At 42.9% G+C, this 18,570-nt stretch overlaps 1 protein-coding gene across 2 annotated transcripts in view; it reads left to right on the top strand.

Annotated features, from left to right (window-relative positions):
- Window positions 1–4,365: 4,365 nt before the first annotated feature.
- The window catches only part of GASK1B (golgi associated kinase 1B), a 65,968-nt gene continuing 51,763 nt past the window's right edge, over window positions 4,366–18,570 (top strand). The window contains exons 1-2 of one of the 2 annotated variants that reach the window (XM_043902291.1): window positions 4,366–4,408; window positions 5,604–6,747. In XM_043902291.1, the coding sequence (XP_043758226.1) occupies window positions 5,838–6,747 (910 nt within the window). In that variant the 5' untranslated portion in view covers window positions 4,366–4,408; window positions 5,604–5,837. Of the gene's footprint in view, window positions 4,409–4,716; window positions 4,904–5,603; window positions 6,748–18,570 lie in introns of those variants that run through there. The other variant, XM_043902290.1, reaches the window with a different exon arrangement.

The following is an 18,570-nucleotide window of genomic DNA, read 5'->3' as shown; positions in this document are numbered from 1 at the left end:
TTATTTCATGGCCAGTAAAACCTAAGATGTTTCACTTGACTGTAGATAAGTGTTAATTTGCTTCTGAAACTAGTCATTTAACTTTTAGAAGCCTGAATTATAACCTTTCTCACTAGACTTTTTCAAACTGTGAATTTCTGGGCTCCTCACAGAAATTAAGGGGAATCTCTGGGGAGCTGGATGGAATATAGGCATCTATTTTTTTTTTTTTTCCCCAAATTTTCAGTGATTTCATTGTTCTTTAACTTTTTAATTTAATTTTGAAATAATGAATACATCAGGCTTCCCTGGTGGCTTAGCTGGCAAAGAATCTGCCTGCAATGCAGGAGACCTGAGTTTGATCCGGGAAGATCCCCTGGAGAAGGGAAGGGCTACCCACTCCAGTGTTCTGGCCTGGAGAATTCCAACGTCTGTATAGTCTGTGGGATCGCAAAGAGTCGGACACAACTGAGCAACTTTCATTTCATTTCACTTCACTTCAATGAATTCATCATTGTAAATCACAAATTCTTCACTGTAATTACAAAAAGATGTAAAAAAGTATGACTCTGAGCAACTTTCATTTCATTTCACTTCACTTCAATGAATTCATCATTGTAAATCACAAATTCTTCACTGTAATTACAAAAAGATGTAAAAAAGTATGACTCTCTTACTCCTTTTCTATATAAGGGTATAGTGTCTATGATCATGATATAAAGAATATAAATGAGTATTTGTTTACCCACCATCCTTTTCAGTTTTATTAAAGGATAAGATATGTATGGGAAATGCACAAATAATAAATGGATAGCCAAGAAGCTATCCCCAAATAAACACCACCTAGGTGAAGAAATAGAATATTAGGGAATTCCGTGGTGATCCAGTAGTTAAGACTCAGCTCTTTAACTGCAGGGATCCAGGTTCAATCCCTGGTCAGGGAACGAAGATCCTGCAAACTGTGTGGCACAGCCAAAAAAAAAAAAAAGTGTACAATATGATTAAAAAAAAAAAAAGAAGTGGAACATTAGCACACACCACAGTGCCTGCTCACATTACTTCTCCATGAAGGTATAAAAAATTAGCTGGTTATTTATTTATTTTTTTTAGTGGGTTATTTCAATGGGCCACACCATTGTCTCATTGTCTACTTTTCCACTTTGTTCTTCTGATAGATTTATTTTTCAACGGAGAGAGAATGCTTTAGGTGTGAGGACTATCCTATCAGTCTCTCTGAGCTAATAATATTCATAGCAATCACAAATATTTTGAGTGTTCTATGTGTCTTTATGTGGCATATGTGGATAGTAGAGTGTGGCAGCAAATTTTCAAGCCATGAATTCAAAGAATTCAGTCTTGTTTTTCTAAAAGTAAATGAAACTTCTCTTTGGAGCCCATGATACCTGATGGGGAAAAATACTTTTGTGTTCAGTTTCAATTGTGACCTTGAACAAAAGGTGGCAAAGGTTACACATTTCCGTGTGGGTTCACCAGGCCTGGGAATGCAACAGCTGCCCTGGGGAGCCTGAGGTCTCTGGGGCAGAGGATGTGACTATGTCTGTTGGACCACTTGTGGGCAATGCACACAGGCCCAAAAGAGAAAGTCAGCCTGCTGGTCATCTTGAGTACTGCCCAAGAGGACAGCCTGAAGAAATAAGGAGCTCTCCATGGAACAGTGGGCTGTCAGATTCCAAAGGGCTGAGCAGACATCAACAGCCAGCCAGAGAGGCCATAATCTTCAAAGTGAGGGCCCCATCCCCCTCCCCGGTCAAGGGTCAGCTTTAAGCACATGCCCAGTCCAGAGAGACAGCACGCAATTCACAGTATCAGAGGGGAGCAAGGCCATTTCTGCTCTTAGCTTTATATCCCCATCACCCTTCACCTCTGGGACAGCCAGAGCCACTCACGGCAGAGTGAGTGGGCGGGAGGATCAGGTACAGGAGGTCTAGACAGAGAAAACAACCCCGTGTGGATTTCCTTTCTCCTTTTTCTATAGATTTTGGCCACACTTTCTGAGGAATAGCAAGCTTCCAGAGAGGGCAAATGCTGTAAACATAAATGTGAACATCTTGACTATTACACAGAATCTAACTTTTGATTAGTTTATGTCTGTGTATATGTGTATATCTGTGACTAAAATACAGACATTGGAAATAAAATCTAAGTCTAACTGCAGAAGTTATGTCTGAATTTTTATCCAAAGGAGTTGACAAGCGCTATACTAGTCCAAAGAGCAGGTTTGAACAGGCAGTGAGAAGAATGATTCAAATTGCTTTCTGGGGCTTCTTGGCTCAGTGGTAAATAATCTGCCTGCCAATGCAGGGGACATAGGTTCGATCCCTGATCCAGGAAGATCCCACATACTGTGGGGCAACTTAGCCCACTTGCAGCAACTCCTGAAGCTTATGCACCCAAAGCCTGTGCTGCACAACGAGAAGCCACTGCAACGAGAAGCCCATGAACCGCAATGAAGAGTAGCCCCCGCTCTCCGCAACTACAGAAAAGCCTATGCAGAAACAAAGCCCCGACGCAGCCAAAAACTCAAACAAACAAAAAAAAAGTTTTCTGATTTTCACTGCTGAGCATTGCTTATCCAGTGTATTTTTCATATCAGCATGTTAGCTACTATGAGCTGGTTCCTAGCTCTACCAGAGATCTTTGCCTTGGGGCAATGATGACTCCCTGTCTAGAGGCCAAGGCTGGGAAGGGGCTCTGAGAGGATCTGTGAGGCGTCAGGGACAAAAATGTGGGGAGAAGAGGGACAGTCAACCAAACTCACTAGCTCAGACATTTCTTATCTACTTCCTATACATTTCTCCACTCAAAAAACAAGCTTTGGAAACAGTGGAGCTTTCTCCTTAGTATAACCTGGCCTCTGCCAAACACTAACTTTTACTTTTTAAAGAGTTCAGGTCAGTTATTCTAAATACAAGAAAATAACAAGATAGTTTTACAAACCAGCTTTGTTAGAGCTTTCTTTCAAGAAGTTAATATTTAGTATCTAGAAAGTAATTCTGTGCTCATGGAGGTGTGCTTTAAAGAGTATTGCTCCCATATAATCCAGCAATCTCACTCCTGGGCACATATCTGGAGAAAAATATGGTTTGAAAGACTACGTGCACCCTAGAGTTCACTGTAGAGGTGTTTACAATATCCAGGACATGGAAGCAACCTAAATGTCCATCAACAGAGGAACAGATAAAGATGATGTGGTACATATATGTGGTGGACTATTATCAGCTATTAAAAAGAATGAGATAATGCCATTTGCAGGAATATAAATGAACCTAGAGATTATCATACTGAGTGAAGTAAATCAGACAGAGAAAGATAGATATCATATGATATTGCTTATATGCAGAATCTAAAAATGATACAAATGAACTTATTTATGAAACAGAAACAGACTCATCGATTTAGAGAATAAATTTATGATAACCAGTAGGGGATGGGTAGGGAGGAGGGCTAGAATGGGAGACTGGGATTGGTATGTACACACTGCTATATATAAAGCAGATAACCAACAGGGACCTACTGCATAGTACAGGGAACTCTACTCAATACTCTGTAATAACCTAAATGGGAAAAGAATCTGAAATAGAATAGATGCATGTATATGTATAACTAAATCACCATGTTGTACACCTGAAACTAACATAACATTGTCAATCAACTATACCCCAATAAAAATTTAAGAAAGAGTATTGAAGTACAATGGAAATCAATTTGATGCTTAAGTTCTCATGAAGTTTAGACAGAAACTACAGGTATTTCTAGGCCACTGTCAGTATTGGAATTGTCCTGTCCCATTCCTCCACATGGCAGAACTTTTAAAGAGGAAGAAAGATCTGAATTTGAGTGCTTAAAGGAACAGTTCTATTACAATTTTTGGTATTTCATCACTTGAAAGTTAATTCTTTCCTTCTATATATATTCTAATGCCTTGATCTTTTTTGCATTGTCAAATGTAGTCTTTTTAGGATTACAGACAATACTCTAACTTCTCCCACCCCCATATCACAACCTTCTTTTCCGGGGGGGAGTCATTCCCTGTCTGCTTCCGCTGCGCCTGCCTGTTTGCCTTCTAGATTCTATTTGCTGTAGAAGCAAAAACGGTAAGTCTAAGTGAGACCCAGAGGTCATCAACCCTTGCCTCTGTGCCAGGACACACAAATCACCTAAACCAATCACTAACCTGTTTTTTAAATACTTCCAATCAGAGAGATTCCACAACTTTGTTTTTGTGAACGGTTGTACTGTACAATGGCACGCTGTAAATGTCTCTTCCTACCCATGTGTACTCCTATTTGCCTGTTCTATTTTAACCCTCATTTGCATTAACCCTTTCTTACCTTTTAATGGATTTCTAGGCCACTTCTCAGAAGAGGTGGGAGATCAGTGTGACTCTGGACACAGCCAGGATGAAAAGGTGAGTCTCTGGGAACTCTGATGCTCTAATCCCAGGCCTCGGGGGTGATGGCATTCACCTCAGGAGGCCTTTATTCTACTGCTGCTAAGCAAACCCTCTCAAATGCCTTTGAATTCCAAGAGTCTGTTTCTAAACAGGACACTAGAGGGCTCCCGGGGGTTAAAAATGAGCGGAGAAATATTTGAATGAAAACTGCTTCTGGACGGCATTTGTTTTTTTTCGGAATTTAAAATTAAAGTTTTTTTTTTTTTAATATTAAAAAAAAAACCCTCACATGTCTTAAAAGTGGGTTGTCAGCAGCCAGTTAACAAGTATCCGCTTTGCTTTGCAATCAGTAGTTTTCAAGGGAACTTCTAAAGCTGAGCTGAAATATTTGAAATGTGGAACACTCTTGACCATGAAATATGTTCTACTTACATGCCTCAGCCTTTAAAAGTTCTTTGCATTAGAGTCAGAGATTACATTCTTCCTGGAGCCAAGCATGGGGCCAGCTGTGTAAGTAACGTTGCTTACCAGTTCTTCTTCTTTTTAATAATGTGAAAAAAGACAGCTAGAGAGCTTTGGGTTTTCTTTCAGCTGAATTTGGTGGAAAGAAAAGGACTAAAAAGCAGTTTGATGCGTGTTTTGTGTTTATGTTTGTGTGTGTGTAACCGAATAAATGCAATTACTTCCCAGATACGTGAGCATGCATGGCTTTATAGTATAATGACCCTTAATGTAAGATAATGAAATGTATTATGAAGAAAAGATTGTACCATCAGATTAAGAGAATATATTTCTGAATTTGAATGTTAATACTTGGTGCTTCTGCCCAGTTAATTAATGCAAGGCTTATAAAAATAAATAGAAGATAGCTATAGATTTTAAAAACCCTTTGTTGCTTTTCTTAAAACATTTTTTAATTTCAAAGAGAAAAGCCTGGATTTGTCCAATTTTAATGCTTTTCCTTCAGGATCAAATTAAAAGACTAGCTACAAGTTATAAAACAGTCTTGGATTTTGGTAGTTTGTTTTCACTAATTGTAACTGAATATCAAATGTATACATCTATCTTGTTTATTTTTAAACTCCATTTAAAAATCATTTAGTGGGGACGGTAACGAAAGGAAAGCGTCCCGTTTTTTAAATTTCCTCTTGTGGAGGAACTGAACGGGAGTTTGAAACTGACTCAGTGCACTGTTTCCATTCATTCCCAGGAACTAGTCAGACTTCTCCTTGGGGAGACTGATGGGGGTGTAAAAGGTTTGTTGTGGCCAGTGTCAGAAGCCCTCCCGGCTCCATCACCAACGCCGAACTTCCACCTCGACCCCCTGGAGACCACTTAGACACCTGAGCGGAGGCGACAGCTGCGTTCAGAAAACCATGCTTCATGTCAGCAGGCACCAACGGCCGAGTTTAAACTCTGTTCAGCATGTGGACACGGCGGAGAAATGAGCTGTCGGGACAAGCCAGGGCAGCTCATAAACTGGTTCCTCTGCTCCTTGTGCGTCCCGAGGGTGCGGAAACTCTGGAGCAGCCGGCGCCCCAGGACGCGGAGGAACCTCCTGCTGGGCACTGCCTGCGCCATCTACCTGGGCTTCCTGGTCAGCCAGGTGGGGCGCGCCTCTGTCCAGCACGCAAGGCCGGCAGGAAAGGGGCCGCACCGGAGCCGGGCTGCCACCGAGGCCCCCTTCCCTGAGATACCCCTGGATGGCACGCTGGCCCCTCCCGAGTCCCAGGGCAATGGCACTACGCTGCAGCCCAACGTGGTGTACATTACCCTGCGCTCGAAGCGCAGCAAGCCAGCCAACATCCGTGGCACAGTGAAACCGAAGCGCAGGAAAAAGTATGCGGTGGCTTCTAGAGTCCCGGGGCCCGAGGCTTTGGTGGGACCATCCCTTCGGCCTCAGGTAGCTGCAAGGGCAGCGGATCCTGGAGTGCCCGGGCACGTCCCAGGAGCAAACCTGGCCAAGGCTGGGGAGCGACCCTGGAGGTGGATCCAGGGTCCGGGAGCGCGAGGTTGGGGCGCCGATGTGCATCCGCCCCTGGCCGGGGAGAGCAACATCCGGATCTACAGCGAGAGCGCCCCGTCGTGGCTGAGCAAAGAAGACATCGGCCAGATGCGCCTGCTGGCCAACGGCGCCGTGGCGGCTCTCCAGCCGGCCCAGTCCAGGAGCGGAGCGCGCCTGCTGGTGCTGGAGGGGACTACCCGGCCCTCGGTGCCTGCCTGCGGTCCCAGCCCCTGCGGGCTGCTCAAGCCGTCTCTGGACATGAGCGAGGTGTTTGCCTTCCACCTGGACAGGATCCTGGGACTCAACCGGACCCTGCCCTCTGTGAGCAGGAAGTCTGAGTTCATCCAAGGTAACCCTTTCCCAGGCTTCGTTCTTTGCAGCTGTTGGGGATTGGGCTTGATTTTCTCTTTTGCCTCCCTCTCTTTTTCTAAATGATTTTCTCCACCCACGGTTCCCATTTGGACAGCAGCAGCAGCGTGTCTATCCACGTGGTTGGCATCCTTGATTTTCCCAGCTTTGGGAGGATGCAAGAGTGCTGGGGAGAGGCTGTCCTCCACAGGCAGGAGAAAGCCCCCACCACGGTAATCTGAGCTCTCTGTTGCCCTGACCTTGCTTCCCAGAGGTTTATTAAACCTAATTAAAGCCAGTGGCAATTTCAGTGATGAGGAGTGGAAGCTGGGGTGGAAGAAAAGAACTTGCGGGCAGTCAGACATATTATTAAATAGGATACTACTATGGAAGTAAGTAGAATGTTATGCATGGGAAGTTTTTAGAAGTAAGGGGATCTGTTTCACACTTGATAATATACATGTTTCGATGCTGTTCTCTCAGATCATCCCACCCTCGCCTTCTCCCATAGAGTCCAAAAGTCTGTTCTATACATCTGTGTCCCAGCCTCCAACTAATAAAAATAATTGGGAAGAAAACAAAACAAAACAAAACAAAAATAAATAAAAGTAAGGGGAGAATGGGTTATCTTTTTTTATGCAGATGGAATCTTTTTAAGAGGCCCAGAACCAGATCATGTTAGATTCAACACCTTCTTTTTTCACAAAGGTGGATTTAACTGTTTTCATTTACAAAGCTAATGAGGTCAAAAGAGGTGATTTTTTCCATAGATACACTAATCAGCTGGTGGTTTCTCCAAGTCCATGACTATGGTTTATGGAACCTGAGTGTCCAGATGCCTTCAGGTGATAAACATTTTGTCAAGTTCCGGGGTGTACAGCCAGTTGCTTCGGTTGCAGGTGGCCAGGACTGGTGTGTGGCCATGCCCATGCCACAGAAAGAATTTTCTCTGATGCCTGAGGCAATTCCAGAGTGTTAGGACAAAGTAGGGTAGGTCCCTTGCTTGTATTTGAAAACACAGTGATCCCAGAAGTTGTCACTAGCTCAATCCAGGCTAGTCCAAGAGGCTAAAAAGAACCCCAAAGAGATTCTAAGCTCAAAGGCTGTTTCTTTACTTCCTGTCACCATGTGAGTACGAGCTCAGTCACTTCAGTTGTGTCCGACGCTTTGCAACCCCATGGACACCATGGAGCCCGCCAGGCTCCCCTGTCCATGGGATTTTCCAGGCAAGAATACTGGAGTGGGTTGTCATGCCCTCCTCCAGGTTATCTTCCCAACTCAGGGATTGAACCGGCATCACTTATGTCCCCTGCATTAGCAGGCGGGTTCTTTACCACTAGAGTCACGTGGGAAGCCCCTTCCTGTCACCATAAAAGCATTTCATCCCAGGCCCTGTGGAGTATGGACTGGAATGCATTAAAGCCTTGGGAGTGGTCAAAAGCCAAACTGCATTTTAATGACTTTAGGAGTATCTTAGCCTTAGAATGGGTACTTCTTGAACTAGCTGTGATTTGCTTAGAGAGACTGGTCATTCCCTACTCTTCTTGGTTCATGGCTAAGTGCTTCAGATTCACAGGTGTGTTTCCATGTCTCAAGTTCACAGAGTCTTCACCAGGATGAGGCCAATGTGAGAAAGCCTCTCTAACATTTCAATCAAACGTTGGTAAAAGCTCATTTCTAGCAGGTGCTTGCTATTTGCTAAACACTACACAAGTTGAGACATACAGTCCATATACACCTTGATTCCTGTGTTTATCACAACAGTGCTAGCAGGTAGGTACTATTATCATTTCCACTTTGTAGATGAGAATACCGAGGCTTATTTAGGCAAAGTAATTGGCCTCATATTCATAGCTAAGCTCGGTTTTGAGCACAGGTCCAGCAAACTTCATGACATCAGCTCTAAGCCTTTGGGCTTAGGTGGCTGTATCACTTCCTCCAGACAGAAGCATCCTGGAGAGAAGGGAGATCCGGGAGGGCGCAGAGACAGAGACAGCAGGCACACGCTGAGGCTCTCCTGGGCCAGCAGCACAGAGGGTCCCCCAGGAAGGCTCTCTTGCCATTCATTTCACGTTGTAAAAGCCCTTGAGAAGAGGTGATGCGTGCTCGAATGTATCCTGAGGAACCATAGTCTGATCCGTCCTTCCAGCTTCCCTGGGAAAATGCTGGATGGAGTTGGGAGAGTGAAGTAGAGTTAGAAGCCTGGGCTCTGCAGCCAGACCGCCTGAGTTTGAATTTACCAGTCATGTGACCCTCCATGAAACAATACCCACCTCAAGAGGCTGTTGTTTGTTAATCCATAGAAAACCTTCAGTGTGTGTGTGTGTGTGTGTGTGTGTGTGTGTGAGTCACTCGGTTGTGTCCGATTGTTTGCGATCCCATGGACTGTAGCCCACCAGGCTCCTCAGTCCACGGAATTCTCCAGGCGAGAATACTGGAGTGGGTTGCCATCTTCTTTGCCAAAACCCTCAGTCAATATTGGCTGTGTGTATTACTACACTAAGCATGTGAGGTACCAAGTTCATTGAGTATAGCCTCCAAGCCTCATCTGTCGTCTTATTTGTTTTAATTGAAGTGTAGTTGATTTACAGTGTTGTGATAGTGTTGGGTGTACAGCCCAGTGATTCAGTTATACGACACATATATATTCTTTTTATACACATATATGAGCACTCTGCACAATATAATTTTATTCATGGAGACACTGTACTGATATAAAGATTCTTTTCAGATTCATTTCCTATAGTTTATTAAAAGATTTTGAATATACAAAATAGACTCTGTGCTATACAGTAGGTCCTTGTCGGTTATCTGTTTTCTATATAGTATTGTGTATCTGTTAATCCCAAACTCTTAATTATGCCTTGCTCTTTGATAACCATACATTTGTTCTCTATGTCTGTGAATCTATTTCTCTTTTGTAAGTAAGTTCATTTGTATCATTTTTTTGGTGGTTCCACATCTAAGTGATATTGTATATTTGTCTTTCTCTATCTGACTTGTTGTACTTAGTACGATAATCTCTAGGTCCATCCATATTGCAGCAAATGGTATTATTTCAGTCTTTTTTATGGTTAAGAAATATTCCATTGTATATATGTGCCACATCTTCTTTATCCATTCCTCTGCTGATGAACATTTAGATTGCTTCCATGTCTTGACTATTATACTGCTGCTACGAACACTGGGGTGCATGTGTCTTTTTGAATTAGTTTTCTCTGGATACATAATTTCTTTTTTTTTTTTCATTTATTTTTATTAGTTGGAGGCTAATTACTTCACAACATTTCAGTGGGTTTTGTCATACATTGACATGAATCAGCCATTGGATACATAATTTCTTTATGTGACAGGACGAGGACTGAAACCCAGGTGTCCTGCTTGCTCAGTGAAACTTCTTGGTGCCAGGATACCTCTAAGGTATTTAATTATGTTCTCCAAATATCCAGCATCTTTGTGAATGAAGAAGGCGGTTGCATTCAATTTGAAGGAGGCATTTATAATCCCAATACAGACGGGTGTTCCCCTCTTCTTTCAGAAGTAAGTGGTTATGGAAAGAAACTGGCAAGGTTGCACTGACATGACTCTCTGTGATTAATTAAATAGCAAAGATCATATTTCAGGTAATACCAGAACTTTCTTTGTTCTTTCTTTGATTCTTTCTCCTAGAATGTAGTTATTGAGAGTCATAAAATCAGGCCAGTTTCCTCAGGAGGCTAGGACCTAATTTAGATATAGTTATGAGCACTCTGCACAATATAATTCTATTCATGGAGACATTGTACTGATGTAAAGAACATACATAGGTCAGTTCTGGTTGTGGTAAGCGATCCATAGTCTTAGTTTCCTGGTATCTACCTCTAGCCTTTTTCTGACTTGTGTCTTTCTCCCCTTGATTTCCACAGATATGTGTATCTTCCCTCTAGGGTCCTCCTAGTCCTCTCTTGGTCCAAGCTTAGCTTTATTTGCGCCTCCGCATCTACCTAAGTTGGTGGTAGATCTCATCTAGGTACCCAGCATCTGCTTCTGGCTCATTCTGTGTCACTGCTTTGTAACTACAATTGCTTGTTGGATCATCTCTTCCTTCCCACTAGGCTCTAGGTCACAGAGTAGGTGCTCAGTAAATATTTTTGAATAAATGTAAGAATGCATTTTTGGACTGTTCCACTGACTCTAAGCAGTAAATCTATATTTGCTTCAGGCTTTCAAAACTCAGGACAACTGCTGCCATTTTTTTGTCCTAAATCCAGGCTGGTCTTTCTCCTGCAGTATCTTATAAATAGCTCTTTGGAAAGGGTAATGAAAAATGTCCTTGGCAGCCTCTGAATTATGCAAATAATAAGGTTTATGGAGCTTATTCTTGTGAGACCCATCAGTGTAATATGGGCTGCAACCTCATGTGCTCAGTCACTTAGTTGTATCCAACTCTGCAGCCACATGGACTGTAAGCCGCCAGGCTCCTCTGTCCACGGGATTTCCCAGGCAAGAGTATTGGAGTGGGTTGCCATTTCTTCCTCCAGGGTATCTTCCCAACCCAAAGATGGAACCAGTGTCTCCTGCTGGCAGGCAGAGTCTTTACTACTGGGCCACCCGGGAAGCCCTTCATACCGTAATGTATGGTGGCATCATACAATGGTATGGTGGCTTCATACTGTGATGTATGTGACCTCATACCACTGAGCCACCTGGGAAGCAACCTCATACAATAATGTAATTTGATAATGAGTTTTCTGTAGGAGGAACAGTGGAACTCAGGTATGTATTTTTCTGATGATCTGGCTTGGTCTGGGAGTAAAGCTTTTAATATCTGGGAGAGTGGTTAGGGAGACAGTCCTGTAAGTAATCTGCTCTAAGTGTTGTTTTTCTTCTCTGACTTTTGATGAATGTTTGTGAAAATGAATTAATGCTTGGTGACAAGAACACGGCTAGTCTGTCTTGTGTGGTGAATACAGATATTTTGCTTATCTCAGTTAATCTTTCAAAGAAACCTATGCAGGAGACACTGTCTTCAATTTTGAGAAGAAAGAAAGATAAGAAGAAGGCAGCTCAAGGTCATACAATGAGTTTATTTTCCAGGAAGAATTCAAGCACTTGTCTTGTAACTTTCTGTTTATCATCTGCTTTCCTCACCAAATCATTTCAGGGGCTTTAATTAACTGTGTCTTCTTTCCCCATCACCACAACCTATTCATGTACTCATTAGTCAGTTATCTGACACAACTAGACGCTGATGACTTGCATGCTGATGAACAAATATGGGCTGTTTTATTTCTTAAGGAGACAACACTGTAACCATAGCAAGAATAATATTGAATGTCACCACGTGTCAGGCACTGTTGTAAGTACCATGCGCCTATTATCTCATTAAATCCTCCTAAACTTTTATGACAGGTACTCTATGAGAGACATTTTGTGGACGTGGAAGGAGAGGCCTAGTGTAATTAAATACCTTTGCTCATAGTCATATAAATTACCCTGATGTTAAAAGGGTCCATAAGATGCAAAGGGAGATGTAAAAGAGCATCAGAGGCTGTGATTGAATGATGTGCCTGTTGCAGCCCCTCAGATGAAGCTTTCTGCCCATTCAGTCCAAAGACAAAATGTCCCAGTGATAAAGCTCATCTCCAGGTGTTTCTTTATTTGTCTTTTTGTAAAACTGACAGAGGTGATCCTGTCATCCCAGAGCCACTGGCTAAGGTTCATCTGGGGCAGGTTCTTGGTTGTACAACTTGATGAATTCTAGATGTCTCTCCTTGAATCCCAAAATATATAAATGTGAAATTAGCAGGTATACTGGCCCTGAACGGTGTGCTGAACCATTTTCTGACAGATGTCACTCCAAATATATCCTAGAAAATAAGAAGGGTGTACTTGGGGAAGCGTAAGGTTGTAATTAGGTAGGGAGGGTCAGGAGGGGACCATCCTAAAAAGTCTAGCCATGACCACTGGGCCAGAATCCCATCCTATGATACCTGTGTGGGAAATACAAAACTGAAAGATAGCATCAGAGGCTTTGTAAAAAAAATGCATGTTTGCAATAATGAAATATTTTTTTAGTTGTGAGTCTATAAAGAATCTAGTGTTATGTATCACAGAACATCTTTACTGCATTTGATGTCATTTATCTGTTGAATTACTTAACAATTCCGCACAGCAGACAGTATTAATACTTTATATATGGGAATCCTGAGACTTGGTAAGGTGTATATTTGCACAAGGATACATAGCTAGTGAGCAGTGGAAGTGGAATTTGTTCCCAGATCAGTCTCATACTACAGTCTCCCATGTTGCTTCTCTTACCCACAATACCACTCAAACATAATTTGATATAATCATGAGATAGTGACAGCAATGTGCAAATTTTAACCTGGTGACTTCTGACTTACCATTATGCCAGCCTTTCTATTTAACCTATTTTTTCAACTCAGCCATTTAATATTGATACAATTTTCACTCAAGGGAAGTATGACCATACTACTCTAAACACGGCTACAAGGGTTCAGTTCAGTTCAGTTCAGTCACTCAGTTGTGTCCAACTCTTTGCGACCCCATGAATCACAGCATGCCAGGCCTCCCTGTCCGTCACCAACTCCCGGAGTTTACCCAAACTCATGTCCATCGAGTCAGTGATGTCATCCAGCCATCTCATCCTCTGTCGTCCCCTTCTCCTCCTGCCCCCAATCCCTCCCAGCATCAGGGTCTTTTCCAATGAGTCAGCTCTTCGCATCAGGAGGCCAAAGTATTGGAGTTTCATCTTCAGCATTAGTCCTTCCAATGAATACCCAGGATTGATCTCCTTTAGGATGGACTGGTTGGATCTCCTTGCAGTCCAAGGGACTTGCAAGAGTCTTCCCCAACACCACAGTTCAAAAGTATCACTTCTTCCACGCTCAGCTTTCTTCACAGTCCAACTCTCACATCCATACATGACCACTGGAAAAACCATAGCCTTGACCAGACGGACCTTTGTTGGCAAAGTAATGTCTCTGCTTTTTAATATGCTATCTAGGTTGGTCATAACTTTCCTTCCAGGGAGCAAGCGTCTTTTAATTTCAAGGCTGCAATCACCATCTGCAGTGATTTTGGAGCCCCCCAAAATAAAGTCTGACACTGTTTCCACTGTTTCCCCATTTATTTCTCATGAAGTGATGGGACCAGATGCCATGATCTTAGTTTTCTGAATGTTGAGCTTTAAGCCAACTTTTTCACTCTCCTCTTTCACTTTCATCAAGAGGCTCTTTAGTTCCTCTTCACTTTCTGCCATAAGGGTGGTATCATCTGCATATCTGAGGTTATTGATATTTCTCCTGGCAATCTTGATTCCAGCTGTGCTTCTTCCAGCCCGGCGTTTCTCATGATGTACTCTGCATAGAAGTTAAATAAGCAGGGTGACAATATACAGCCTTGACATACTCCTTTTCCTATTTGGAACCAGTCTGTGCTACAAGGGTTATTGTTGTTTAAGTACAAGCTAATGCTTCCCAGATCTTTTTGTTTTACCATAAACAATTACTTGTATGTAAATGTGACTGAACATATTAGTATGTTTTCTGCCAAACTGTCCTTGGGAAAGCCATCAATCAGGACAGAGGTCACCAGATACTGTGTAGTGTTTATACATTTAAATAAGTTTTTAACAAAATATTTCAAATATGTATCTAAGGCAATACAAAGCAGATTATGTCCATGTAAAGGGCAGAGGAACCCAGCGGCCCCTGTGATCCTCCACTTAGCATCTTGGCCAACCTTTGTGGCAGTCTGCTCAGCTCCGCAAATGAATCCCAAGGGCTACCATTTTGGTAGCATTTAAGCATCCTACTCTTTTTCATGCCTAGCGTGGAAGATGCATTATGTTTGCTTTATTTTTAGGATACTGCTTTACTGCCACAGAGATGTCAGACTGAATTAAGGTAGCCTCGTCCCAGGAACTCTGTGCAAGGCTGCTTGGATGACGAACTGCAAGCACCCCACCAACTTGCATTGAAATTCATTGTAAATCCCAAGTTGCTCACTGTTCTCTGCCTGTACTGCCTCGTCTTATCATAAAGCAGGAGAAATATGCTGTGTATTTTCCACTGTCCTCTTGAGTCCATGTGAGCTGTGCTGTGAGTTTCTGGCTGATAGTGAGACTGCCAGGGTAGGGAGATCACAGCTGCACAATTCATGTTGTCTCAAGCTCACAGGTAAGGACAGAGGTGTTTTGCAGGGAGTTATAAAAATCACCCAGATGCCCATACAACTTGGAAACACCCTGACTTCAAAATCTTAGAAATCTTGGACACGGGTGCAAACTTTCTTAAAATATTAACTCAAGAGTGTAGGAATCATGTCTTATTTTTGAGGAGCTGGGAGGAAAACACGCTGTGTTCTTTATCAGAAAAGCCTTGAGGGTTTATTTCTTTAGCAATCAAATTGAGTTGGTAAGCTTCACACACAGGTTTACTGAGCATGGGCTCCAAGCAGCGCTAGGCTCTGCTATTTTCTTGTTTGCTCATTACATACTTTCATTGGCCAGGTAGGGGAACCTGGGAGCCTTCTCTGCTGTTCTTCTGGAAGGTGCCCCTGGATCTCCCATGAAGCTGGGATAGAAGGGTCAGTGGCTAATAGTTGCCACAGTCCTCACAGCCTGAAAATGGCATGTTCCTCAGTTCCATGCAATCTGTTTCCTTCTTCAGCATCACATTATCTTTTTTTCTTTTAAGTAATATTTATTGAGCACCTGCTATGTGCCAGCCACTCTTCACTGGGGGCTATATCAGTGGACAGAACAGTCAAGAACCCCTGTCCCCATGGAGCTGACATTGTTGGACCAGGTGACAGCTCATAGCCTGGAGAGGTTCTTCATATGACTCATGATTTCAAGATTCAATTAGCATGAGCCTGAGCCCAAGGTCATGACCTTTCTGTTGGGACTGAATCTGTTGCCGTCTCTAGGTGGGTTAAGGACTACACAGGTGCCGATCTCAGTTAATGGGCAAATATTGACATTTCAGTTGAGTTTGGTTGTAATTTGTAGCATGTACTTTTTCTTTGTGACTCTAAACATGAGGAAGAAGCTGTAGAGTTTTTAATTCAAATAGCTTTGCAGTTCACAGCGTAGACTGGCATATCTGTTTGCTAGGGCTGATACCACAAAATACCACAGACTGGATGGCTGAAACCTTTATTTCTTACAGTTCTGGAGGCTGGAAGTTCCAGGTCAAGGTGTTGGCTGGTTTGGTTTCTTTGAGGCCTCTTCTCTGGCTTGTAGACAGCCACCTTCTCACTGTGTCCTCCTATGAGCTTAACTGTGTGATCCTGGGCCCCTTGCATTCCCTTACTGTGTCCAAATCTCCTCTTTTTTTTTATTTAAAAAAATTAAAATTTTTCAAAAAAATGTTTTTAGGATTTTTTTTTTATGTGCACAGTTTTTTTTTTTTAAAGTCTTTAAGTTTGTTATACTATTGCTTCTGTTTTATGTTTTGGTTTTTTGGCCAAGAGGCATGTGGGTCTTAGCTCCCTGAACAGGGATTGAACCTGCATCCCCTGCACTGGAAGGAGAAGCCTTAACCACTGGACCATCAGTCAAAGTGAAAGTCGCTCAGTAGTGTCCAACTCCTTGCGACCCCATGGACTATACAGTCCATGGAATTCTCCAGGCAGGCCAGAATACTGGAGTTGGTAGCCGTTCCCTTTTCCAGAGGATCTTCCCAACCTAGGAATCGAATATTTCTCCCGCATTTCAGGTGGAATGTTTACCAGCTGAGCCACTAGGGAAGTCCCCAAATCTCTTCTTCTAAGGATATGAGTCATATTGCATTTAGACCACTCTTAATTCCCTCTTTAAAGGCCTTTCTCCAAATGCAGTCACCTTCTGAGGTGCTGGGGTTGGGACTTCAGCATGTGAATTTTGGAGGAACACAGTTCAGCTCATAATGACTGGCAGTCTAGACTTCCTGCATTTGAAGCCAGGTTCTACCACCTGAGAGTTGTGTGGTCTGGGAGAAATGACTTAATCTTTTCCTACCTTATTTTTTTCAAGAGTATCATGATATTGGTAATGGTACTAACCTCATCGAGGTGTGAGCATTGAGTGAGCTGATGTGGATAAAATATATATAACAGCACCGCCCCTCCCAAAAGGACACTCAGTGATTGCTATCTGCTATTTTCATTTGGTTTCTAAGCTAATTCAGCTCTTCGTGATAATGTCTCCTTAGATTTTCTTAGTTTGTCTCTCTAAATTGATGTTTACATGAACTAAATAAACAGACCCGTCATGTCATTTAATGAAGGTACTTCGGGTGGATGGTGGATGATCCCAGTCTTTCCTGTTTGTGGAGTGCGAGGCACTTTACCTTCATCATCTCACCAAATTGTATGGCAGCTCCACACACCAGTTAGTCTTGAACAGGTTTCCTGTGGGGAAAACGAGGCTCAGAGAGTAAACATTTCCTCCAAAGGCTGGCAGGTCGTGTGCAGTGGGGCTGGGGCCCAGCCTTATCCTTATCACTGTATGAGCCTTCACCATTATCCTCTCACCTTAATGGATTCTCAGAGGGTGTGGGCTGGGCCTTCCCAGGTAATCACCATCCACACCAGAACCTGCTACCTCCATGGCTTTTTAGTATGATTCCCGAATGGAGCCAGGATGCCTTAACTGTCCCCTTCTCAAGACGCTGATTTAGGGTCACAAGGAGTGAGGCAGTGTGTCTGCACCACTCCTGTCTTTATCATTCCCAGTCTCAGAAAATTATGGAGATGTGGGGCTGGGTTGTAGAATGAGGGCCTGGAAACCCCTGGACATCCCCACTTCTACTCCTCAAGGGCCTCTGATTATTTTTGATCCATTTATACTGTTGTTGTTCAGTTGCTCAGTCATGTCCAATTCTCTGCAACCCCATGGACTGCAGCACACCAGGCTTCCCTGTCCTTCACCATCTCCCAGAGTTTGCTCAAACTCATGTCTATTGAGTCGGTGATGCCATCCAACCATCTCATCTTCTGTCATCCCCTTTACCTCCTGCCCTCAATCTTTCCCAGCATCAGGGTTTTTTCCAATGAGTCGGCTCTTCACATCAGGTGGCCAAGAGTATTGGAGCTTCAGCATCAGCATCAGTCCTTCCAGTGAATATTCAGGACTGATTTCCTTTAGGATTGACTGGTTTGATCTCCTGCTGTCCAAGGGACTCAAGAGTCTTCTCCAATACCACATTTCAAAAGCAAAATTTCTTCAGCACTCAGCTTTCTTTATGGTCTGACTTTCATATCCATACATGACTACTGGAAAAACCAAAGCTTTGACTATACAGACTTTGGCGGCAAAGTAATGTCTCTGCTTCTTAATATGCTATCTAGGTGTGTCATAGCTTTTCTTCCAAGGAGCAAGGGTCTTTTAATTTCATGACTGTAGTCACCATCTGCAGTGATTTTGGAGCCCTAAGATAAAATCTGTCACTGTTTCATTGTTTTCCCATCTATTTGCTGTGAAGTGATGGGATTGATACCATGATCTTCATTTTTTGAATGTTGAGTTTTAAGCCAGCTTTTTCACTCTCCTCTTCTGCCTCATCAAGAGGCTCTTTAGTTCCTCTTCACTTTCTGAGTACAGTGAAATCATCACTTACTAGGAGGTCACATCAACCAAGTGTTTATTCAGGGGCCATGGACCATTGATTAGAATCTACAGGCTGGAGATGGAAAGTGGGGGATTCTGAAAAATTCACTCATTTATTCATCAGCATATTTGAATGCGTGGTCTAGACATTATATCAGCAGCTGGAGAACCAAAGATGATTGGTGATGAGTCCCTGTTCTCAAGAGCTCCCAGCTTGGAAGACGGGAG

Source organism: Cervus elaphus, chromosome 5 (assembly GCF_910594005.1).
Source record: "Cervus elaphus chromosome 5, mCerEla1.1, whole genome shotgun sequence".
In the NCBI taxonomy this organism is placed as follows: domain Eukaryota; kingdom Metazoa; phylum Chordata; class Mammalia; order Artiodactyla; family Cervidae; genus Cervus; species Cervus elaphus.
This window is presented reverse-complemented; position numbering and strand designations above follow the sequence as displayed.